At 35.4% G+C, this 27689-nt stretch overlaps 1 protein-coding gene across 1 annotated transcript in view; it reads left to right on the plus strand.

The window, feature by feature from the left end:
• LOC150084042 (TBC1 domain family member 13) overlaps window positions 1–26172 on the plus strand; it is a 127125-nt gene extending 100953 nt beyond the window's left edge. Inside the window, exons 10-14 of the mRNA XM_090375002.1 lie at window positions 36–278; window positions 2431–2512; window positions 12310–12367; window positions 19909–20009; window positions 25908–26172. Of these exons, the coding sequence (XP_090231128.1) occupies window positions 36–278; window positions 2431–2512; window positions 12310–12367; window positions 19909–19965 (440 nt within the window). The 3' untranslated portion in view covers window positions 19966–20009; window positions 25908–26172. The remainder of the gene's footprint in view (window positions 1–35; window positions 279–2430; window positions 2513–12309; window positions 12368–19908; window positions 20010–25907) is intronic.
• Window positions 26173–27689: the final 1517 nt, after the last annotated feature.

Genomic DNA, 27689 nt, shown 5'->3' on the forward strand with positions numbered 1-27689 from the left:
CACTTAACACTAAGTAGAAAGAATTTTTATTTCAGAACATGCAGAAGCTGACTCTTTCTTTTGTTTCACCAACTTAATGGCTGAGATAAGAGATTTCTTTATCAAAACTCTGGATGATTCAGACTATGGCATAGGTGCAATGATGAAAAGACTTATGAATATGCTTGAAAAAGAAGACCTTCTATTATGGCAAAAGCTACAGTTTCAAGAATTACGACCCCAGTATTATAGTTTTCGATGGATTACTCTTCTTCTTTCACAAGAATTTCCTCTACCAGGTGATTTTCATTTTTATTATTTTTTCTCAATAAGCTATTTAGAGTTTCCACTGAATTATTATTTATTTATTATTTTTTTTGTTAGTTGTTGGCACATCTGCTTCTGTGGCCATAACGCACCCCCAAAGTTTTTGCATTTTACTGTGATCCAAGCCCAAGGCGGGATTCGAACCCGTGACCTTTGGGTTGCCAGGCAGGCACTTTACCCACCTGGCTAGCCCAATCAGCCTAAATTATTATCTTCCTAGTTTTGAAGGAATACTGCTATACACTTTTCTTTATAAAGTACTATTAATTTACATTTACTGGCCCTTTAAGAACAAAATATTTATTTACTATTATAATTTTATCTCTTATATTTAATATGGAATAAATAAATAGACTAAATGCTTATTTATTTACTTTTCTTATCAGTAGTACCTATGTGTATTATAACTGATAAGAAAACATTGGATTTTGAGTAATAATTTTAATGGAAACTTAGAAGCTTCTTTGGCTGTTGTGATACAACTCTAATGTAACTCTTGCTTTTTTGATGTTATCTATGAAAACATCTTTTTTGAGGAAATGTATACAATAAATAGTGGAATTGCAATATTAATGGATTGGATTTTCTTCCTTAGTCATTATTTCCTGTTTGCCTATTACTATAGTGATAGTTACTAAAGCTTAAATAATACTGAACTCAAAGTAAAAATTTCTTTCATATAAACACCATTATGAGACTGACAAATGTGATCAATGGCAAGCGTAACTTTTGTTGCTGCTACCATTCCACACAGTTTTTGTTTCTCTGATCTGGAATGAAAAATAAAATAAATTACACTGTACTATAAGATTTTTTACTACTTAAGATTATTATATTGTAAATGGCATCTTAAGTATAATTGCATATCCCTCATTATGATGTTAGAATTAATTAACACCATATGAGTTTAATTTTGAAGTTTTAAGGTTAAATTATGCAAGAAATTTATTTATTCTGCTTTGGCTGCCCTGTTGAGCTTACCAGATTCTAATCATCAAACATTAGATGTTCAGTGTAATTCAGATTATCTGATCTGACTAATCAGATAATTTAAATTACACTTCACATTTTCCTGTAATTTTGAGGGAGGCAGCAAAGCAAGGGAATTTGAAATGTTAAAGTTAATTATGAGGGCATCACTGAACTCAGGATAAATTCCTATGGATTAGAGAGGTGTTAGTATATTGCTATTATGTAAATAGCGGTAACCATGAAAATTATACATATCTACAGTCCTTGTACTTCCTACATCTCAATTTGATTTATTATTATTATGTATAAAGCTTGTGCACTAGGAAGGTACGGTTGTAATTGAATTGCAATGTAGGAAGAGGGCCATATCCATAGAGCCATAGGTATGTACAGTTTCATGGTTACCATTTTATCTTGTGTTTTACCTTTTGTATATAGTTTTTATAGTTTCTGAATTCCTGAACACACATCAGATTGTCTTATAACATAATCTAAAATTTGAAAAAAAAATTTTGTTATAAATCACTTCTGATTACATGTCTATCAATTTATTTTACAGAGTTTTTAAATGTTCTTCTATTCCCCCTAACAATTTAGTATAGAAATTGACTTGTATTTGGTATGAGTTTAATAAAACCTATTTTGTTAATAATTTCACATGGTATAATAGTGTCATTTATTATTATTATTATTATTATATAGTACATAATTTACGATAAATTTAGTAAGTTTGCTTAAATGAATCAATTTGTACTTATCTGACACTGAATGTGCACTTTTTAATCTCTTGTGTTGAATTCAATTCGATTTTAGTATATACTCATATATTTTAAACTTAATATGCACATAGATTTTAATCTGCTATTTCATCAATATTGGTATTATGTTTGTATTACTAAGTGAAAAAAAAAAGAAGAAAAATAAAAGTTGAGCTATCTCTAAAAGCTATCATCTCACATTATGAGTTTGTATAAGATTATAAATTGAATAATATAACTATAAAGTTTTGAATTGTATAGTTTTTACTCTCTAAAAACCATATATTGTTAAATATTTCACTGTGATTAGACTCCAAATTAGGGTCAATTAAAAAAAAAAATTAACCTTCATATTAAAAACAACATAACTCTAATCTTCTTCTTCTTGTTTTAGATGTCCTTCGAGTATGGGATTCATTATTAGCTGATTCCAAAAGGTTTTCTTTCCTAATATGTGTGTGTTGTGCAATGCTTCTGTAAGTTTTGTGTTTCATATTATTTATTATTGAAGTGCTTAAAAATCAATAACTGTGAAGAAAAAAAATCAATTTAACAACAAACTTTAATAAAAAAAAGGAAATTATACTTTCCAGTTATAAAATTATTAAATATATTTAGCTTAGTTGAAAAATAGGCTTAGGAATAGGAAAAATAGGTGTCGCCTCACATTGAACAAATTAAATTTTTTACTGATTTGTTACAATTTGTCACTAGAAATTGCCATTTTTCTGAATAGTTGCAAGTTAGTACAAGTCTCCAACCAGGCTGTTATAGTACTCTCTTATCCTTTAAATGAATTCCTGATTACCCTTTTGAAATGCTATTTGTTTAAAAGTTAGTATAATACCATGGAAACATGTAGAAACTCGAAGTTTGTTTTGTTAGGAATATTAAGGCCATAGCCTTTTCCTGTGCAGGCTAAACTAATTCTGAGCCCAAAAACATCTGGAGACTCAATTTTTGGCAATTTTTTTATTTTATTTGAGCATTGTTCTCTGAAGGTGAGTTAAAGTTGTGAATTTTATGGTTGTCAAAAAATCAACAAGACTCACCCCACTTATAAATCCAGTACAACACTTGCCATGATCTAGCTGATGTCTGTCTTGATTTTTTTACCCATGTATCATTGCAAGTCACTGTTTGCTTCATGAGAAGAGCATTTCCCTCAAGTTACAGTTCTTGTCTGAAATTGCAACACATTGTGCCTTTTGATCAAATATCAGTGACTTTGAGACCCCATGTTCACACTTCCTTGAATGATAAGTGTTTGTCAATAATTGCCTCTACATTTCCAGTACTTACACATACTTTCAGTATGATGTCACATGCAGTAATTCACATGATTTTCAAATTCAGTTTGTTGATATGAAGAATGTTCAGTGACAGCTGAGGTTTGTACCTGAGCATGTGTACAAACCTCAGCAGGTGAGCAACTTATTCGCATTCTTTATGATCAGGTCCCCTTTCACATGTGTGCACATAACTTGAGGTGAATCTCAGCCAGTTTCACTTTCTCTTTCTCTTTTAAAATTGATGATACAGCACTGTTTCACACTCAGAATGACAGGGTCTATCTTGTGCTGCTTCTAATGTGCACATGCACAGGACATTATTACAGGGGGTGGACAAAATAAATAACCTGTGATAAGAGTTACAGGTATGTATTAATAATGTGTTGGGCTGTCCTTTGCTTTTAAAACAGCTTGTATTCTATATGGAATAGATTCAAATAAACCTTGAACTGTCTTAAGAGGAATATTGGACTATTCTTCATGGAGAAATGTTTCAAGCTCAGTGGCTCAATAACATTTATCTAGTGATTGTGCAGGCCATGTGAGATGCTTAGCTCAGTTTCATAATCCTCAAACCAACATTGTATACACTTGATTGTGTGTATTAGAGCATAGTCTTGAAACTTTTGATATCAGCTTTTATCTTTCCTTCACAGTACTGTCTGCAAGAAATAAAAACAAACTCACTGCATGATCATTAATACATCATACAGCCATTACAAAAACTACTTCGTTCATATCAGGTATTTCAATTATTTTGTTCACACTCAGAATGACAGGGTCTATCTTGTGCTGCTTCTAATATGCACAGGACATAATCGGCAGTGATCACCGTGTGCTGAAGTGGGATTTACTCAAAGAGGTAACTACTATTAGGGGTAAAGGGAAGGGTTATTGCTTTCGTAAAGGCGACTATGATGGACTGAGACAGTATTTAAATTCTATACAGTGGGACCAACTGATGATGTTACCAACAGCAAATTCAAAATGGGAAGCATTCAAAGAACTTATCTTGGAAGCTACTAGGCTTTACATACCAACTAAGAAATATTGTTCAGGGTTTAGGCTTAAATGGATGTCAGATGAACTAATGAGGCATATGGCAGAGAAGAAAAATGCATGGGATACATACAAATTAACACGTGACACAGAAGCCTATGATAGATACAAGTTGATCTGTAACCAAGTTACAAAGGAGGTTAGGCAGGCGAAGGCAGATTACGAGAAATCTTTAGCAAGGGATGCAAAGAAAAACAGCAAAGAGTTCTTTACTTATGTAAACTCTAGAAGGAAGGGGATGAATCAGATTGGTCCACTTGATATCGATGGGTCAACTGTTGATGATCCTGCTCAGGTAGCTAACAAACTAAATGAATATTTTGCATCGACATTCACACATGAGGAGTTATTCAGCGAGGGGAAGGCCAGAGGTGTATTCAACTCTGGCAGTAAGCTAGAGAATCTTGTAATAACTGAGAGTAAAGTGGAGGAGAAATTGTTGAAGATAAATACAAGAAAGGCACCTGGGGTGGATGGGATCTATCCAGTTATATTCAAGGAGGCAGCAAAGGAAGTAAGCAAACCCTTAGCCATAATTATGAGAGCTTCCTTGGACTCAGGGGAAGTACCCATGGACTGGAGATGTGCAAATGTGACCCCAATTCACGAAGGAGGATCAAAGGGCGACACAAGTAATTATAGACCTGTGAGTTTAACTTCTGTTCCCAGAAAATTAATGGAGGCACTGGTTAAAGAAGCACTGCAGGATCATCTAGACAAGACTTCAGTTATAGCTCAGACACAGCATGGTTTTGTTAAGGGGAAGTCTTGCCTGACCAATTTGATTGGATACTATGATGCCACCACAAAAGAACTGGATGTAGGGAATAACTTTGATATTATATACTTGGATCTTAGAAAGGCTTTTGATACTGTTGCAAATGGAAGACTGCTGCACAAATTGGAGCAGTGTGGCATTGGAGGCAAATTGCTGCTATGGATAAAGGGGTGGTTGAGGGGGAGAAGATGGAGAGTGGTAATCAATGGACACTGCTCATCGTGGACTAATGTTATTAGTGGAGTCCCTCAGGGTTCAGTATTGGGTCCATTATTGTTTTCTGTATTTATAAATGATATTGATGATGGTATATCAAGCTTAATGTCCAAGTTTGCAGACGATACGAAGGTTGGCAGGGTTGTCAAGGACACTACTGACACTATGCTACTGCAACAGGATCTGGAAAGGTTGAGCAGATGGGCTGAGAGGTGGCAAATGAAGTTTAACATAGACAAATGTGAAGTACTACATATGGGAAACAGCAACCGCAGAGCAACGTATCAACTCTGTGGTACACTGACAGTGGTAGAGAATGAAAGGGACCTGGAGGTGGTTGTGCAGGCAGATAATAAGTTTTCTGAGCAGTGCAGACGGGCTGCAAGAGTAGCTCATGGTGTATTGTCGATGATATATAGGAATTTTTCTAGCAGGGATAAGGAGGTGATTATTCCCTTGTATAAGGCAATGGTCAGGCCACACCTAGAGTACTGTATACAGGTCTGGAGGCCTCATTTCAAGAAGGATGTAGAGATGCTGGAACGAGTACAGAGAAGGGCAACAAGATTGGTGAATGGAACAAAGGGGTGCTCTTACGAAGAAAGGCTTAAGTTTTGCAAATTACAGTGTCTGGAGACTAGGCACCAGCAAGGTGATCTGATAGAGGTGTATAAAGCCTTGAATGGTTTGAGCATGCTCAATGCTGATGGGATTCTTCCTCTTGCTCAGAATAACCACCTGAGAGGGCATAAATTCAAATTGAGGAAAGACAGATGTAGAATAGACGTGAGGAAATTTGCCTTTAGCCAGCGGGTGGTTGGTTGGTGGAATAGACTTCCATCCCTTGTCGTGGAAGTTGATAGCCTAAATAAGTTTAAGGCTCAGCTGGACAGGTATTTCGAACGAACAGAGGGGTGAAGTGGAAGTGGTTATTTTTTATTTATTTATTTTTTATTGGTTTATTTATTTATTTTTTATTGGTTTATTTATTTATTTGTTATTTTATTATTTTTTTTTGGCTGATGCTGCATAAGCTTGCTTTCTTGCATCAAATGCCTGTACTAATGCTAACTTTTGATATCAGCTTTTATCTTTCCATCACAGTACTATTTGCAAGAAATAAAAACTAACTCACTGCATGATCATAAATACATCATACAGCCATTACAAAAACTACTTCGTTCATATCAGGTATTTCAATTATTTTGTCCACCTCCTATTTGTGCAAAGGACTAAGAACAGTGGTACCACCATCTGCTGTGAAAAGTTTTTTTCTGGTGTGCATACATGCACACACACGCCTTCTGTAAAAAAAAAAAAAAAAAAAAAAAAAAGCCCAGGTCAACCCTGATCACTCTTACGCATTTACAACTTACATAATTACAATCTACAGCCACTGAAGTCCAGTATCAGTAAATTTCTTTTAGCTTGCAGCCCAAAACCCATCCACCGTATTAGATTACTGTAGGTTTCAATAACCTTTCATATTTAAGATCAGTATTAAAAAATAAAATAAAAACGAAATGTTAAGTTTTTCTATAATTTTTAAATTCAGGTATATTGTACCTGAATTTAAAGAGATGTTATGTTGTCTAAGTTGGAATTAATTCTTGGTAACTCAGAACTGATACAAGTAAAAATTGTGTTTTCTGCTTAATTAATAACTATACTTGAGACAAACTTAATCTGACCTTGCAGAGTATACAAGGTATTGCCCAAAAGTTATGAGAATGGCTCCATAATAATGCTATTGATTTCAGCATGAATTTTTTCTAGTTAGGTAAAAGAGTACTTTCATGGTGGTGTAACTTGCTATACAGCATTCTATGTTGTTTAGTCACATGTGAAGCTGCTTTTGAAGATATATATAGCATGCTTTGTGATTTTTGCTAAATGACTGATCGAAAAGAACAGAGGAATTTTCATAAGTGGTAAAATAGCTTCAGAAACATGGCATATTACAAATGGCTTTTGGAGAAATTGCTTCATCAAAAGCATAGATGTTCAAGTAGTGTTTAAAAGTACTGATTGGCTGTTTCTAGTTCTTCTGCCGAAATCCTTTTACTCTCTGGATCTTGGTCCTTGCAATTACTTTGTTTCTTAGGCTAAAATTCAAACTTAAAGGAAAGATATTTAACGATCTCTTGGAGAGCCTCAGCAAAAATCATAAGAGATACTTTGACACTATTATAAAAAAAAAAAATCAGATATTCTTCCTATAATGGCAGAATTGCTGGGCTCGTCCCATTTGGGAGTACTTTTAGCTGGATGTGATGCAAAATTATCTAAGTTCGGTAAATCTTTGTTTTCCATTTTAAATGAGAACCCTTGAACAAGTATAGAAAATGCTTGTGGTGAAATTATTACTTTGCATATCTAGTACCTTTCATACATAATTTTTCAATGGGAAACGTTTTCTATTGTTTTTTTTAAATTACTTTGTTTTGTGCTAGAGATATTTGGATAATTTTGTGACAAAACTGTCTCTCTCTTTTATTTTGATTAAATATACGGTAGAATTTTGTTTTTCTAAAAATAAAGTAAGGTGAAAAATTTTCATTCCTATAAAATAAAATACAGACTCTTGATTTTCCGGGATAGATGGTAAAAAAAAAATCCCAGATAATCGATTTCCCAGTTAATCCAAAAATATCGAAAAATGTTCAGCAACCTATGTAAAAAATATGGTGATAGATAAAAAACTTACCATGCACTACTCGCGTGTCCAATATGATGCTTCCCTTTAATTTTTACGATGTAGCGTATGGTTTGGTCACCAACATTATAGTGGTTCATTAAAGATTTAACGGATGCATCATTTTAAAACTTTTGAATAATTTCAAGTTTTTGTTTAATTGAAAGCACAACCCTTGCATTTACTCTTAATTTTTGCAATTTCTAAAAAAAAAAAAAAATATTTACTATATAGAAAAAATTTCGACATCCCTGACATAAATAACAAAACAAAATTTGTCTTTTTGCGGCACAATGCATTAAAACAAACTAAACATTTGTTTCTTTGTTTTTTTTTGAGCGGTGGGTGTAAAGACAGCGGGGGTTGCAAGATGATGGGTACATTAGCTATGACTTGCAAAACATCTGTTTATACCTTTTCTAGTTATTTATTGAATTTTATGATTTCTGGTTGATTATTTATTTTACTTTTTTTTTTTTTTTTTTTTATTTGGAGTCTTAAGGTGTCCTGGTTAATGTGATCCCTGGTAAATTGAGAGTCTGCTGTACAGGAATACCTCGCATAGTGCGGTTAATTTGTGCCAAACAAATACTGCGCTATGTGAACCCGTGCTGATCGAGGTATTATTAGTATGTATTTTAATGTAATGCATTCCGACAATTTAATTATATGGGTTGAGTTGCAAAAATATATAGGTGTTTGTTTACTATAAATTGATGCACACAAAATTCTTGCAAAAAAAAGAAACTACAATGATAAAAATGAAAAATACTAGTAAATATAGTATAAATTATTTTTATTGCAGTATGTACATACCAAAAGAATATAAGTGAAGTATGTCATCATCAGCCATTTTCAATCCACTGCAGGATGAAGGCCTCTCCAGCAACTTTCCAGTTCCTTCTGTTTTGAGCACTGGCCATCCATTTACTACCCACAAACTCATGAATTTCATCTATCCATCTCCGCCTTTGTCTTCCAGGTTTTCTTCTAGCTCCTCTTGAATACCATTCTGTTATTTTCTTAGTCCATCTGTCATCATGTCTTCCAGCTATGTGTCCTGTCCAAGACCATTTTAGTTCTTTATTTTTGATAAGAATGTCCTTTACTTGAGTTTGCTGCCTAATCCATGTGTTTCTCTTCTTATCTAACAGTCTGATTCCCGATATAATTCATTCCATTCTTCGCTGTGTAGTTCTCAGCTTCTCTTCCATTCTTTTGGTGAGTGCCCAAGTTTCACTTCCATAAGTCATGGTGGGGAGTATACATTGGTTCCTTATTTTACGTTTCAGACAAACTGGGATATTGCTCTTCAGTATGTGACTATGTTTCCTGAATGCTATCCATCCAAAATTTATTCTTTTCTTGACTTCCAGCCATTTATCATTATTACAGCTAATAACTTGTCCTAGATAAGTATATGACTCCACCTTTTCAATTACTGCTCCTTAAATCATTATTTCTCTTGCTGTGGCATACTTGTTCATCATTACTTTTGTTTTAGCCATATTCATCTTTAGTCCAAAATCCTTACTAACTGTGCATAACTGATTAAGATTTTCCTCTAATTCTTTGGGATCGTGGCTTATGACCACAATGTCATCTGCAAATCGTAAATGGTTTAGGTACTCTCCGTTAACATTGACTCCTTTCTGCGACCAGTCTAATCTTCTGAAAGCTTCCTCAAGGGCAGCAGTAAACAGCTTCGGAGATATTGTGTCTCCTTGTCGAACTCCTTTCTCAATTTTAAATTTCCTACTGTCTTTGTCTAGTCTAATAAAGGAGGTAGAACTCTCATATATTTTCTTCAAAATCATAATATGCGGGGTATCTATGCCTTGTCTTTCCAGTGCCCGAAACATTTCCTTATGCTGTATGGAGTCAAATGCCTTTTCATAATCCATAAATGCCAGGCATAATGATGTTTTATATTCATTTGCTTTCTCCATTAGCTGTGATATTACGTGAAGGTGATCCATAGTTGAGAATCCTGTCCTAAAGCCAGCTTGCTCTTTCGGTTGATTCTCATCAAGTATTCTTTCTAATCTGTTAGTAATGACCCTTGTGAACAACTTGTAGATGTGGGATAACAAGCTAATTGGTCTATAATTTCCAATTTCTGATTTATCTCCTTTCTTATGCAGCAAAACTATGATTGCATTATTCCACTGCTTAGGCATCACACCTTTTCTAATGCACTTTGTGAAGAGTCTTGCCAGTTTTTGTGTTATGTCTCTTCCTCCCAATTTTAACAACTCTACAGTAACTTCATCTTCCCCCGGGGCTTTCTGATTCTCCATTTTCTTCAATGCATGTTCTACTTCATCAGGAAGAATATCAGGTATGTCGTATGTGTTGCTACTTTGCAATCCATCTTCCCCACTGCTGGCATCATTCCCTCGCTCCTTGTATAATTCTCTATAGTAGTCTTCTGCTATTTGAATTATGCCTTCTCTGCTGTTTATAAGTACACCATCGCTATTCTTCAGTTTCAGTATCATTTGTCTTTCTGTATTACTGTTCATGGCTGCTGATTTAAATCCTTTGTTTTCCCTTAATGCTTGTTCTACTTTTCTTGTGTTAAATCTTCTTATGTCCTCTCTAAGTCTCTTTCTAAGTCTCTCTGTCCTCTTATGTCCTCTCTGAGTTTCTTTGCATAACTCAGTATACTCAATTTTCTCCCTGTTAGTGTTTTCCTTGCTCTTCAGTGAAGTATGTACTGTATTTTTATTTTGAAAAATAACTGATCAACTTAGTTTGCACAGTTTTTTCCTTCTTTTTATCTGCATACATCTCTTTATAATATCGAATGTCGTTTTACAATGCCTGCCTTACTTTCTTACCTCGTTAGATGTTTGGATCTAGAAGAACACTCAACGCCGTTACATTTCTTCTTTCCACTCATAAAGGTGTAACATTTTTAAAAAATACACAGCGAAAAATATTTGTACAGCTTACGCACAATCAACGACCTCACCGCTCGGAATTTAGAATGTTTACTAATCTATCAAAGCTAGCAGAGTCTGTATATAATGGGAGTTGTGACAACAGTCAGCATGGCCTTCAATCCATAACGCATTGGCCTACATGCTGGCATTATAATACATACATACGTATCAAATGTATTGGTGCGTAACGCAGTTAATTTTTTTTTCAATTTGTAAACCCTGCTATAGAGAAATCCGTGCTGTTTGAAACCGTGCTATATGAGGTATTCCTGTATGTTTTTGGCCACATGGAAAGGTATGCAACTAGTAAATAAAAGAAGTATTCTCAACTGTGCATGAGTTCTTTATTATATATGAGAGTTACCTCTCAATACAAATAGGAGATCTTTTTTCAATTTCTGGGATAAAATCAGATAAGTTAAAATTACATTAAATTAAAAAACACTGAATTTGAATGAATAAATAACCTAAAATACCTCGATATGCTCATACTTTCCCATACATGAACCCTCCAAGCACGAAAAAACACAGACATCAACCAGCCCCAGACATCAGATAACCCATGTGTGATGTCAGCATGTCCTTGCTTGGAGGGTTCATATATGAAAAGTATGAGCATATCGAGGTATTTTAGGTTATTTATTCATTCAAGATTCAGTGTTTTTAATTTAATGTAATTTTAACTTATCTGATTTTATCTCGGAAATTAAAAAAAATCTCCTATTTGGATATTTGAGGTAGCTCTCATATTTATTATTATAATTAAGAAAAGGGAAATAGATTGAGATTTTCATCTCTTAGTATTTTAGATTATAGTAGTCAAAAACTGATGTTAGTACAATGAAACCTATATTCACTAGTATATGTAACTAGCCATTATAGGTCCAATTTTATAGCCATGTACAAATAAATATACTAAGCAACAATACAAAAAAAGCTCTGTCACCATGTTGTATAAGAGGTAAACCGGAATTTCCAGCACTTATCTAATCTGGTTGATAATACTGTTTTATCAACTTATTCATTTGTGAAAACTATGAAGTCATATTAATAATGCTATTACTGTTCATCATACATTTCATTAATAATAATGAAAAAAATGATTTTATATAGCTGTTCACTTATGTACAAAATATTTTTCTAAATGATTGAAAAAATATATACATTTAAAAATCATACTTTTATTATTTGCTGTTTTCTTTGCTGTTTCCAGCTTACTAGTAAAAATGATATTTCATTTTTGCTACATAATGAAAATAGTATGATATTTCATGTTTTTATATAGTTGGATCAGAGACCAGCTCCTAGAAGCAGACTTCTCTTCCAATGTAAAGCTTCTTCAGGTATGTATGTATGGGGGCTGTAAATACATTTAAGCATAGTTCTTGTTATCTTATAAAAAATCTGCTGCTTTTTTTTTTTAAATTCTGTAGATACATAGATATGGCCTCAGTAGGGATCCTTTGATATCAATTTTTACCCAGCAGCATTCATGTGAGACCTCACAGGTCACTCCCAAAAAATAGCTGCACATTAATTGTTGGTACAATGATAATGACTGATACCTTCCTAAATATAGTCAAACTTTTATTTGAGCAGTTTTGGAAGTGAGCAATTATTATTTACTTAGAATTATACATTAGCATTAGCAGGGGCACATGATGCAAGAAAGCAAGCTTATATAGCAACAGCCAAAAAAAAAAAAAAAAAAAAAAACACGCCCCTTCTCATTTCACCCAATCACTTGCTCCAAATGTTTGTCCAGTTCTGCCTTGAATCTGTTTAAGCTATCAACTTCTACAATGACAGGTGGAAGTTTGTTCCAGCAATCAACCACCCACTGGCTAAAGGCAAACTTCTGCACATCTATCCTACAACTGTCTTTCCTCAATTTGAATTTATGCCCTCTCAGGCAATTATTCTGAGCAAGAGGAAGAATCCCATCAGCATTGAGCATGCTCAAACCATTCAAGGCTTTATGCACCTCAATCAGATCACCTCACAGGTGCCTAGTCTCCAGACACTGCAATTTGCAAAACTTAAGCCTTTCTTCATAAGAGCAACCCTTTGTTCCCTTCACTAATCTTGTTACCCTTCTCTGTACTCGTTCCAACAGCTCTACATCCTTCTTAAAATGAGGCCTCCAGACCTGTATACAGTACTCGAGGTGTGGCCTGACCATTGCCTTATACAAGGGGATAATCACCTCCTTATCCTTGCTAGAAAAATTCCTGTATATCATTGACAAGACACTATGAGCTACTCTTGCAGACCGTCTGCATTGCTCAGAAAACTTCATATCTGCCTGCACAATTATCCGCAGGCCCTTTTCACTCTCTACCACTGTCAGTGTAATACCACACAGTTGATACGTTACTCTGGAGTTAGTTACTGCTTCCAATATGCAGTAATTTACATTTATCAATGTTAAACTTCAGTTGCCACCTCTCAGCCCATCTGCTCAACTTTTCTAGATCCTGTTGCAGCAGCGTACTGTCATTAACAACCCTGCCGACCTTCATACTTCGTATCGTATGCAGACTTGGACATTAAGTCTGATATACCATCATCAATGAATACAGAAAACAACAATGGACCCAACACTGAACTCTGGAGGATTCCACTAATAACATTAGTTCACGAAGAGCAGTGTCCATTGATTACCACTCTCTGTCTTCTCCCACTCAACCATCCCTTTATCCATAGCAACAATTTTCCTTCAATGCCAACTACATTTTGTGCAGCAGTCTTCCATGTGCAACAGTATCAAAAGCCTTTCTAAGATTCAAATATATGATATCGAAATAATTCTTTGCATCCAGTTCTTTTGTGACTACATCATAGTATCCAATCAAATTGGTCACACAAGATTTCCCTTTAACAAAACCATGCTGTGTCTGAGCTATAACTGAAGTCTTGTCTAGATGATCTTACAATGCTTCTTTAACCAGTGCCTCCATTAATTTCCCTGGAACAGAAGTAAAACTAACAGGTCTGTAATTACCTGTCTCTCCCTGATCCTCCTTTGTGGATTGGGGTTACATTTGCACATTTCCCATCCATGGGTACCTCCCCCCTGAGTCTAAGGAAGCTCTCATAATTATGGCCAAGGGTTTGCTTACTTCCTTTGCTGCCTCCTTTAATATAGCTGGATTGATTCCATCCACCCCAGGTGCTTTTTTATGTTTATCTTCAACAATTTCTCCTGCACTTTACTCTCAGTTATTACAAGATTATCTAGCATACTGCCAGAATTTAATACACCTCTGGCATTCCCCTTCATGGAGAACTCCTCGTGTGTGAATGTAGATGCAAAATATTCATTTAGTTTGTTAGCTACCAGAGCAAGGTCATCAACAGTTGAACCATTGATATCAAGTGGAACAATCTAATTCATCCCCTTCCTTCTAGAGTTTACATAAATAAAGAACTCTTTGCTGTTTTTCTTTGCATCCTTTGCCAAAGATTTCTCGTAATCTGCCTTTGCCTGCCTAACCTCCTTTGTGACTTGGTTACAGACCATCTTATATCTATCATAGGCTTCTGTGTCACCTGTTAATATCATAGGCTTCTGTGTCACCTGTTAATGTAAACATGCAAAAGATCTGTCAGGTAACATTCAGCCATTTACAATTTTTGCCTTCTGCTTTATTGTGCTAGTTTTGGTTTCAGTATGTATAAAGAATATGTCATTGAAAACAAAACTAATACAATTGCTCTACAGAAATTAAATACCCTTTGTTGTATACAAAATGTTTTTTTTTTTTTTTTTTTCTGAACTTGCAAAATGGAAGTGACTTAATTTTTTGTTTATATTTTATGACTGCAGCATTTTTTTTTTCAGTAGAACTAATAAAGGTTTTATTTCATTAAAAATAAGTAAAAAATCAAATTTAATAATATTCCAGTCCACTAATAAAAGATCAGAAGTGATGTACTTCAAATAATTCAAAAAAACCAAAAACGTTTTCTAGGAATAAAAAAACAGAGTTGGGCACCTGGAAGGTGCCATTCAACTATATATCTGTTGCAGACAAAGTTGTAACTGCTGCCAAGTAAATCCCATAAAAACAGTGTATTTGAAGGGATTGAGATTTGAGCTTCCTCCAATCTACCTTTACAGAAACTTAACTTTAGTTTAGTTCCCATTCCATGATTTTATTGCACACTGATTAGATTACCTGGATCTTTCTCTGGTTACTGGCTAAAGTTGAGAAATATTTCCTATTGGGGTAGGAGGAACATTTGTGCCTGCTCCCTTTTATCTTTTCTTTTTTTTTTTTTTTTTTTTTTTACATTGTTATCAAGTTTTAATCTGGCATGTGGTTGCATGGCTCTTTGTTCCAAGAAACTTTGTTTTCATTCACCAAAATGGATAAACCAAACTCAGAATTTTCAATTGTGATATGCTGATGCCTCATGACTTTAGTTGCCTCAGCACAAACTGTTAACAACCCAACTTTTATAATGGGTATTCAGGGGTAGTACATATTCCCTGTGTAATTTTCCATTACTTTAATCAGTCTATATGTTAATTAATTTTTTATTTAATTACATGCATTTTAATATTTAAGATCATCTGATATTAAATATTAAGGCATTTGTCCCAAATTAAACCAGTATCTATGTGCACTAATCTTAGAATTCTGTGTCATATTAATAACACTCCTGAGACTAAAAAACTTCTTAGTCAAGTTGATCTTCAGATGTTTCTTCTTCTTATGCTGAAATAGATGAAAATGCATTTGTGCTAAGCCTGAATTATGTAGTAGTGGCTGGTCCTGTCCATAGCAGTGAAACTAGTCATGTTTTCTGGCAGGATTTGTGCTGACATTGATAATTTTGAGCACACACACACATTGTCTTTTCTTAGAATAAACTATACATAGAATAGTGCTACATTTTCATGCACTTCATATGGAAAGACCAGTAGACAAAACAATGAGTAGTTTTTTCAGTTAAGACAGTTGTAATATCATAACATTGATCTCACATAATTACTTTTCATGTATCACTTTAGGCATCACATAATTGTGAGCTAAATCATAACTAGGTTGTTAGGTTCTGCAGTGATGTACGTCTGCCCTCTCATTGGGAAAATATCAGAAAGCATCAAACAGTCATCTGAGAGGTAGCATTACATTACTAATAAATGACAATACACCTCTTTTAGGAGAAGCATAATTTTGTGATTCACATTGTGAGAGATCATTGCCATTGTATTAAGAGTTTATCTTAATCAAACAAGCTGTTGTTTGTTGTTTGTCTTAATTAGTCCTGAATGATTAGCCTGTATGCACTCTTCAGAGAACTTTGTGTTACATTGTACAATTACTCCCGTATTTTTCATTATCAGCTACTTTAAGTTTGTTTAAAAAATCCTTTTTTTATTATGTACAATAAAATCACTATTCCAGCATCGCCACGGGGGTGGGGTGAAGATGTGGCTGTCATCATTTGAATTGTTAGTTGATAAAGATGATATTCAACGATTGAAAGCTACCAATGTGTTTTTGTTGCAATTTTATCAAATTATATATAGATACACACAAACACCCTTTGCAGTATTTTTTATCATGTTTTTTAATATGTGCTAAATCATTACTTTAATTCCTCAGTTGTTGATAGAACTTGTACTTAGCAATATATCAGTCTTGGAGAAGAGTATGTGAGGGAAAAGTACTGAGGCTGAGTGAAGGTAAAGCTCGAGGGGTGGACAGTATACATTCTGTTATACTAAAGAAGGCTGCACTGAATGTATCATCCCATTGGGGATGTTAATGAGATCATCATTACACTCTAGGATGATCTCCCCAGTCCTGCAAGGGAGGCACAAAAAACAAGATCAGTAAATAAACATTAATGGATTTTACTTCGGTAAGGAGTAAGATTATGGGGGTCTTTGGTTATGAATATAATACAGGACCATCTGAATGTGAAGGAATGGATCTCAGCATGCATTTGTTAAGAGGAAGTCTTGCCTGTTCAAGCCGACCGGGCTAGCCGAGTGGGTAAAGTACCTGCCCGGCAACCCAAAGGTCGCGGGTTCGATTCCCGCCTCGGGCTTGGATCAAAGTACTGCAAAAACCTTGGGAGGTGCAATATGGCCACAGAAGCCGATGCGCCAATAACTACCAAATCAAAAATAAAAAAAAAAAAAAAAAAAATCTTGCCTGTTCAATCTGGTTAATTATTACAACAAAACACTTGAATGCAAAAAACCTTGAGACCATTTACCTTGACTTCAGTAAAGCTTTTGATACAGTTCCCCCTGAAAGGCTATTATATAAAGCAAATTTGAATCTCTGTCTCCTGTCTTTTAGCTAGCCCTTCATTGGATCAAGGGCTGGCTAATGGTATGAGATAGAGTAGTGATAAATGGACATACCTCTAGGTCAACCAGTGTAGCAAGTGGAGTCCCATGGGGGAATAGTGTTGGGGCCACTTCTTTCTCTTATTTTCCTTAATGGAAGGTTGCAGGATAGATGTGTGGAAGTTTGCCTTCAGCCAATGGGTGGTCAATTGTTGGAACAAACTTTTATATGTTGTTGTGGAGGTGGGTAGATTGAATAAATTCAAGGAAGAACTAGATAAATTATTGGAGGGGATGGACAGGTAATGTAGGTTTTTATTTATTTATTTATTTTTTTTTTTTTTGGCTGATGCTTTATAGGCTTCCTTCCTTGCATCATTTGTTCCTACTAATATTAATAAAATAACACTAATACCAATGACATTGATGAGGTATTGTGGGGAAAATTTTCAAATTTGCTGATGATTTAAAGATAACAAGGATGGTTAATGACCAGAACTAAGCCATTTTACTTCAAAACGACTTAGATCATTCATACAAATTGTCTGAAAAATGGCAACTGAACTTTAATGCTTCTGACGCAGGCTTTTATTCCTGGGGAATCCAGGAATTACTTAGGTTAACATGTCAAGGGAAGTGGAGATAAAGGTAGTTCAGGACAAAAAAGACTTGGAAGTTGCGATTCAGTAAGGCACAAAATTATCTGTACGGTGCAAACAGCAGGTGGCCAGGAAGCACATGGTGTCCTCTCTATGTTATATGTAGGACCTTCACAGTTAAGGAAAAGGATATCATTATCCCTTTATATAAGAGAGTAGCAAGAACACATATAGAACATTGTGTTTAGGTCTGGAGGTCACACTTGAAGAAAGACAAAGAACTTCTAGAAAGGGTTCAAAGAAGCAGAAATCACATTTGCAATGTGGCTAATCAAGGTACATATGAAGAACAGGTTAGATGGTGCAGACTGCTAAACATGGGCAACTAAACATCTTAGAGGCACCAGATAGTCCTTAAGGGGATGGCGCCTCTGTAGCCAGGTGGGAAGGAGCAGCAGTGCGTAGCACACGCTTCTTGATTAGACCGGGGTTCGAGCCCGTCACCACCAAATACGGAAGATGCGGAAAGGTCAGAAAATGACCACCGCATATCCCGGAGCAATATGGCCTTAGTTGCTAATGCTCCTAAAAACCAAATAACAAACAAACAAACAGCCCTTAAGGGAATCGGTAAAATGAACAAGGGAGGTATATTTTCACTACTAGAAGAGAGAAGATCCAGGAGGCACAAATACAAAATTTTGAGAGTAATAATAGTAGGCTGGATCTCATAAAGTTTACTTTTGGGCAGTGTGTTATGGATTATTAGAATAACTTACCACTGTGGTCAAGGCAAAGTTTTGGAAAGTTCAAAGCAGTATTGGAAAAACCACTTTTTGGTGATGAGGACAGTATGAATTATAGAAAATTCCACTCTTTTTTTTTTTTTGGAAGATACAGAAAAGTCCACTTCTTTGCATCATTTAGCCATTATAATACTAATTAGTTTACCCAAACATAAAAGCTTTACATTTTCTAGTGCTATACTTTTTCAATCTGAAGCAACTTCCCTGCACTATTTAGTCATTATAATACTAGTACTAATTATCCAAGTGGAAAAGCCTTACATTTCCACTGTTGAACAGACAATCACAAACCTGACAGGCTTTTTACCATCATATAGTCCATTAACTAATGCTTCACTGTATTTCCACATTATTGGCGCCTCCGTAGCCAGGTGGGAAGGAGCAGCAGTGCGTAGCACACGCTTCTTGATTAGACCGAGGTTCGAGCCAGTCACCACCAAATACGGAGGATGCGGAAAGTTCAGGGAATGACCACCGCATATCCCGGAGAAATATGGCCTTAGTTGCTAATGCTCCTAAAAAACCAAAATAACAAATTTCCACATTGTATATTTCACACATTGAAGCTTTAGAGTCCTGATCCACTAACTGTTTTTAATGGAAAATCAAATGATAAAGGGTAGGTATATATGGAAAGTGAATGAAACAGAAAGAAAGAATAGCCTGGGATATAAAAATTTTTCAGGAATTGAATACATTTAACTACTCGTGTGCAGTTATTTGTGGAAGAGGAGACGTTCTGTATGGAAAGATGCATCTAGCCAAAAAAATGTATTTCATTTTTAAATTCCTTCTTTCTTTAATTTATTAGGAAACAATTTCGTTTCATAAACTTTTCCACAAATTTTTTGAATCTTAAAGACGAAAAGTACATTAAAAAAGAATAGGGAATGGGGAGAATAGTCTGAGAAGCAGATCCAAAATGACCCAAAACATAAATGTTATCTCTCTCTCTCTCTCTCTCTCTCTCTCTCTCTCTCTCTCTCTCACCCCCCCTTACATACAACATTATTAAATTTACATTACTTACATTATTAAATGGCATAATAATATATGAAAGAAGTGATTGCATTAGATATAAAAGCTGTTCTTTTATGTAACTAGAATAATATAATTTATTATTAATATTTCAATTAAATTTTTAAGTTTTTTTTTTCTCCCTCTAGAATTTTCCATCCGTTGATATACATTCTCTATTGGCAAAAGCTGTAGAATTGCAGTAACTTGTACAGTGTTATGAATATTTTTTTTCTAAAAATATTTACAGGTAATGCTTCTTAAAGTTTCTTAAATTTAATTTTCTTCTTTTTTTAACATTAAAAACATACATTCAGTGATCACTGAATTATGACCACCCCATCCAAAGTGGACTACACCAAATGGCCACAGTATAAAAAGCCAGACAGCTTTGTATGCTAGAGCAGTGTAATTTGCATCTCGTCATGCAAGTCAAAGTGATGTTAGTAGTTATGGGACATAGTAAAGATATCAGAGTTTCAAAAGGGCATGATTGTGGGAGCTCATCCGTGGGGTGCTTCCATATCAGAAATGGCATGTCATTGGTTACTTATGGCCCACTGGTTAAGGTGTATAAAGGGATGGTGTATGTTTGTGTTAAGCAAAGGGTGCAACACATTGTACAGGCTCGACGGCAGGTCAATAGTTGACATCGCAATACAATATGGGGAATGCAAGAACACTCAGACATGTGGGTGTTCCACAGCAGACAATCCAAAAGACACCCTCTCCTCCACTTATCATCATCAAAGCTAATGCTGTGATGTCACTAGTACGCTGGTTGGATTAGTGAAAATGTGCTGGTCAAAATGTGCTAGTATGTGCTGGTTGGATTAGTCAAAATACCTTGTGCAATGCACTGATGGATATCTTCATTTGTGACCCAAGCAGCACAAGTCCAGGAGCCCATCATGCGTGGTGACGGTGGTTGCTTACTATGGGACCTGTTTTGCCGGCAAGACCATGTGCACCCTGCTATGTTGCATTTTTTCCCAAACAGAAACTGGATCTTCCAAGACAACAACAATGTGCTGTGTCATTGGGCCCACACTGTGCACAAATGGTTCGAACAACACAGCGAAGATATTACCTATCTTGATTCACCTCCAAATTCACCTGACCTCAATCCAATTTAAAACCCATGCAATGTTTTGGAATTGCAAGTAAGATGTGTTCACATGCAATCATTATCTATTCTGACACTGTGGAAACCCTTGCAGGCCATGGCTGCAGATCCTTAGATGTCTTCAGACATTTAGTGAGTAAATGCCTAGAGACTAGCGATGGTTATCCACGTGAATGGCAGCCCAACACAGTATTAAGTAGGTGGTCATAATTCAGTGATCACTCAGTGTATAATGTAAAGTAATTATGAATAAGGATATGTTTACACTTAATGTTTTTTTAATATATTAGCTGCTTTAATCTGCATTTTTTTTTCACTTGATTTAAAATTCTTTTTATGCACACAGGCATGATATACATTCTCTAGTTTATTTTTAAATAAAAATTTAAATTTGAAAGCTCTACTACTTTTAAACCTGAGAAGTAAGATAGTCATTTACTTTTATAGCTGTGTACTTTAACACCACATTGATATCATTTGAACAAGCTGTTAAAAAAAATAAAAGTGAGAATTTTATTTTATTTATTGACAAATACTGTAAACTCTGATCTCGTTAGTTTTAAATGATGATGAAATGTTCAAAAGATTTTAATGCAATTTCACACTTATGATCAACACGCATCTAAACCATGCACACAAAGAAATAACAAATGAATTCAAATCATAAATTGTTATGATTTGTGTTTATTTGTTATTTCTTTTTGTGTTGAGATCATATTGGGACATCTGACATTTGGCTGGATAGCAGCTCTCTGAAATACAGTCCTTTTCAGGGTTCACAACACTGATATTCCTTTGAAGAGATGTTGCTTGTGAGTACCCTGTCTTTGGTAAATTTCAGTTTTATTTGAGAAGCGTTACTGCTTGTGGGAGCACATCTTCTTGGGTGGGGTGTGATGTGCTTGCACTATTGAAGAAGTTGCTTTGCCTTTTTCTTATTGTATGTTTTTATTTTATTCTAATATTGGAGTATCTTAGTAGTGATATAGCACCTTACTAAGAATAACTCAGATTTTAGCATTAGCTTGTTTCATGGTAAATAGAATTTCTTTTTCATAATAATCTATCTATTCTTGCATATGATGCACAAATAATGAGGCGTGTTGTGAAGGATAAAAAAAGCACATTAGACTATATCCATAGCATCTTAACAAGCTGATATTGTTCCCATGATTGAGCAGAAATTTCAGACATACACCACTCCACATGTGTGTGTGTATACAGTGGATTCCGGTTATTTGGGCCACCGGTTAATCGGGCAGCCGTTTATTTGGGGCAAATCTTAAAAAACAGAAACCAATCGAGAAAATAGCCAGGGTTTACTTTGCTTAATTGGGACAGCATGCCGTTTAATCGGGGCAGGAGACCGCAGCACTGGAGATTACCCTACGATTTTCTTCGACAGTACCACGTGGTTCGGTCGAAATTCTGGAGGTCACAACCATTAAACAATAATAGGCCAAGCCCCATAGGCCAAGTTCCCACTTGGCCTATGGGGCTGGGTAATTCCATATTGAAATAATTACACTCAAACACCAGCCAAGCGGTTAAAATTTTACTATAAAATAAAATAAATATGATACAAATATCAGTTAAATTAGACTATTACAATGAATACAATAAAATAGGTTAAAACAATTAAAAACAATGTTAAAATATACTAAAATACCAAAGCTTTCGGAGACCACTGTCTCCTTCCTCAACAGTACTATTACTGCCACGACACATCCTTAAGTAACAGGCCCATGGCACTCAAACACGTGATTCACCAGGCACATAGTCGGCATTTCCCACTTGTGCACCAGAAACGGAAGTGGCTCGGGAGCGTGCCATACGAAATCGATCATCACGTCTGAGGACAACTGCCTCAAACGGGGTGTAAACGCATACCCCTGTCCCTGTTAATAGTATTATGATAGGTGCACCGATTTGTAAGCTCTCGAGCCACTTGCGTTCCCAGAACCCATGGGTTGGTCAGTTATGACCGCATCTTCAGGGGAGATCCGATGTTGCTTCTCCCAGAAATGCTCTGCCACAGCAGACCTCCCATAGTTCACAGTCTTTATAGCAGTTTGGTAATTAAGGACAGCAAGGAATTTGTAAATTTTATAATAAATCAGTTTATAAGGGAAGATGAACTCATGATCTTCTTTTACATGGTATCTTTGTTCACATGTATCCCCATTAGACATGGGGTGCATTGTGTAAAATTAGCTTTAGAACAGGATGATACCTTAAGTGCCAGATGTCTATTAAGTATCGATGATATCTGTAAAGGTGTGGAGTTCTGCCTCGCTAGCAGTACCATGATTTTTCAAAAGTTATGTATAAACAGGTCCATGGCACGGCTATGAGTTCCCCCATTAGTGCTATTGTGGCTAATTGAGCCATGGAGAACTAGAAACCAGGATTTTTCACCAGTTGGATTTCCCCATACACGAGTGGAAGCGATGCGTAGATGATACGTTTACCATTATAAAAAAGGGGAAGGAAGATGAAGTGTGCAACTTACTTAATAGCTTCTCCCCATTTATACAATTTACCTTGGAGGTGGAAACAGCTGGGACCCTCCCATTTCTAGATGTCCTGGTTAGTAGAGATGGTCTTAGATTAAAGACAACAGTATATAGAAAGCCAATGTGCCATAGCCAATATATTCATTATAGTTCGGCACAGGCTTATCAACATAAGAATAGTGTAGCCAGGGCCTTACTGAATAGGGTGTGGACCCACTATAGGTATCCCCAAGGATAGAGAAATGGAAATATGTAGGGTCATGGCAGACCTCAGTAAGTGCAGTAACCCCCAGAGGGTCTTGGACAAATATATTAATAGGGTTGAGCCCAATCGTAGGGAGTCACCTGCCGCTGTGGCCACCGCATACATCCCTTACTATCCGGGCCTTTCTGAACGTGTTGTACAGTCATTGCGGGAGTGTCAGACCTGCTGTGTGCAACTTCCGGGACAGAGGTTGCACACAGTGGTGTCGCAAGTTAAAGACCCCGTAACCCAAGACTCCACTAGTAGGGTGTCTATGAGATCAAGTACCCGGATTGTGATGACTGCTATGTTGAGGAGACGGGGCGACATTAAAAGACCATCTGGGGGAGCACAGACTGCTATAAAGACTGCGAACTATGGGAGGTCTTCTGTGGCAGAGCATTTCTGGGAGAAGCAACATCGGATCTCCCCCTGAAGACATGGTCATAACTGACCGTGCCCATGGGCACGGTCAGTCATATAATTCGAGAGCTTACGAATCGGTGCATCTAGTCATAATACTATCAACAGGGACGGGAGTATGCATTTACACCCCATGTTTGAGGCGGTTGTCCTTAGACGTGATGATCGATTTCGTATGACACGCTCCTGAGCCACTTCCGTTTCCGGTGCGCAAGTGGAAAATGCCGACTATGTGCCTGGTGAATCACGTGTTTGAGTGCCATGGGCCTGTTACTTAAGGATGTGTCGTGCCAGTAATAGTACACTGTTGAGGAAGGAGACAGTGGTCTCCAAAAGCTTTGGTATTTTAGTATATTTTAACATTGTTCTTAATTGTTTTAACCTATTTTATTGTATTTATTGTAATAGTCTAGTTTAACCGATATTTGTATCATATTTATTTTATTTTATATTTTATTTTATTTTATTTTATAGTAAAATTTTAACCGTGTGGCTGGTGTTTGAGTGTAATTATTTCAAAATAAAAACAATTAGCAGTCACCTGTTTATTGGGCTTTTCTGTTAGTGAAATCTATCATAAACGGACTGTAAACTCTATCTTACTGAATTTGTGATAATACCGACAGCTGGAATTCTGTGGGTTATTATGGTGAAATATGTTTACACTTCCATGAAATCTTTCATCATATAAAAAAATTAATTTTCAGATCTTCTCTTCATTCCTATTTTTAAAGCTTTGTAACTCGTTATTCCTTTTTCACTTGCTCGTATTGTGTTACTTGCAATTTGTGTGTGCCGTGTTCTTTGTTATTGATTGCTTATCTTTTTACTGTTTTAAATTTTAACCCCCAACCACAAGTGTCAGTGAACAGAAATGTCAACTAGTTCGTATGTACATATTACAGTACGTATTAATTATTCCAATTATAACATATATTCTTCCGATTTTCACGTATCATTTAATTTTTTAATTGGTAAGGTAATAAAGGGTAAATTTGTGCTGAATATATCTTTGCTTTTATAGCCTGTGGATAATATTCCTCCTATTTTCGCTAATTAGAATTGCTGTTAAATAGAATTAAAATTCAATTCACAAACGTGATCACAATGACCGGCGCTTACTGCACATCATATAGTGAACGGTACTTTACTATGTTGAGTTCGTCATAATGTGATTTGATTGTACAGTGAATCAATTGTAAAGGGGGGGTACATTGTATTTTTAACTATTTACGTGAAATTTCGGATAATTGGGACAGCCGCTTAATCGGGCCAAAATGCACTAGTCCCTATGTGTCCCAAATAACCGGAATGGACTGTGTGTGTGTGTGTGTGTGTGTGTGTGTGTGTGTGTGTGTGTGTGTGTGTGTGTGTGTGTGTGTGTGTGTGTTATTTTCCTTTACCTCTTTTTACATATTAGCACCGTTCTAAAAGAGCAGTGCCAATATGTAAAAAGAAGCCCAAATCGTGTAGCCCAGCTAGGTACATCTGTGGTATGAAGTTATCACAAGTGGTAGCAGAGACACTCTATGGGATCAAAAGTATGCTTTGATAGCATACTTTCAGCATATCATACTCAGAGCCAGTTAGAAATGTCAAATATATAAAAATAAAAAAGTAAAGCAGTAATGCCTAACATGATACATTTGTTGTTAACAAATATATCTTAATATATTTTCATTAGGATAATTAAAGAAGACATTGATAACTTCTTGCATCTCAAATTCCATTAAACTACTTAACTGTTGCATTTTGCTTTTATTATAGTATATGTTGTAAAATATACAACAAATATATGTGTATTTTATTTATTTATTTTTTTTTTTTTTTTTTTTTCAGATATGAAATCTGTTTACAAAAAATGAAATGAAATCATGCAAAAAATTAAGTGCATCGAACTACTAAGCTCTGTGTGTGTGTGTATATCTATGTACAGTAATTGCTATGGCATAGGCTATATGTATGTAGGGTCTTGAGCAGCAGAAAGACAGTAATTCGGCACTACACTGATTGATACTCTAATGATGATATACCATGACATTTATTTTTTATGCCCGGTTGTGAGAACAATGTTTATTTACAGAACAATTTTGGTTAGTGAAGAAGCCAGCTGACGTTATATATATATATCCTATATGTACTGTAATTTTCTACAAATTCTCTGTACATAAAATATAATTTTTACAAGGTAATAAAAATCTAATCTCCCTCTTTTTATTTGTTATATTTTTTTTGTTTCCTAAAATAGTGAAAAGTTTATCAGACAAATGGTAATTCTTGTGAGTATATCAGAATATTGTGCGTTAACTATAACTTATCTCTTAGCAGTTTGCTAACCCAAACGAGAGTGGGCTCCCTGTAAGTGAATTTTTGATAGGGATGATCTCTGCAGAGCAAGTTTCTTTATGAAAAATGTGATGTTTTGTAAAATGAAAATTTTACACAATACTTTTGAATATTACTCCCTTCTCATTTTGACTTGATTGTGCCCATTGTTAATGTAAAATTATCAGAAATGATACGAGAAAAAAAATTGAAAGATAAACAAACTTGCTATTACACTTTTTTTTTTTTTTTAAATTGATTTCAACAATTTCTGTATCTGAATTTCAAATAATTTTACTGGACAACAATATCCAACAGTTGCAATTTCCTAATTCAATTTTCAAAGTTGTTTTCCTTCATCTGTAATATATGTTACCATCTGTTAAAACTGTCTATTGGAAACAGATAAAAGATGGTAGTGCATACTGGAAGAATTTCCACGCCAATCTTACAAAAGGACATTATTTGAAATGTATTCCAGCAGCTCTACATTTCAAGAAGGATGTAGAGCTGCTGGAACGAGTATAGAGAAGGGCAACAAGATTAGTGAATGGAACAAAGGGGTGCTCTTACAAAGAACGGCTTAAGTTTTGCAAATTACAGTGTCTGGAGACTAGGCACCAGCGAGGTGATCTGATGTGTATAAAAAGGTGTATAAAGCATTGAATGATTTGAGCATGCTCAATGCTGATGGGATTCTTCCTCTTGCTCAGAATAATCACCTGAGAGGGCATAAATTCAAATTGAGGAGAGACAGATGTAGGATAGACGTGCGGAAATTTGCCTTTAGCCAGTGAGTGGTTGGTTGGTGGAACAGACTTCCATCCCTTGTCGTGGAAGTTGATAGCCTAAATAAGTTTAAGGCTCAGCTGGACAGGTATTTTGAACGAACAAGAGGGGTGAAGTGGAAGTGGTTTTTTTTTTTTTTTTTTTTTTGGCTGATGCTGCATAAGCTTGCTTTCTTGCATCAAATGCCTCTACTAATGCTAATGCTAAATGACCTTCAAAACTATAGATCTATGTTTGTACTTCCCAGAGCTCACACAAAAAAAGCAAATCAGTGTATTCACACCTGAAGATTAAAATGCCCATTATATAATGCAAGTTGTTCCTAAAAATGAAATGCAATAAAAGTAAATGAAAAAAGGCACCAAGGTTTGTGTGTGCGCATGCATGCATGCATGCACTCACCACCATTTTTGTAACAAAATTATCCACCTCCACATGTGTTGTAAGAATTGAATAGCATTGTTGGAATGATAGTGGCAAATACATTTCAGGTTGTTTTAGTTTCTC

Source organism: Mastigoproctus giganteus, chromosome 6, assembly GCF_048544385.1.
Source record: "Mastigoproctus giganteus isolate SK-2022 chromosome 6, ASM4854438v1, whole genome shotgun sequence".
Taxonomy (NCBI): Eukaryota; Metazoa; Arthropoda; class Arachnida; order Uropygi; family Thelyphonidae; genus Mastigoproctus; species Mastigoproctus giganteus.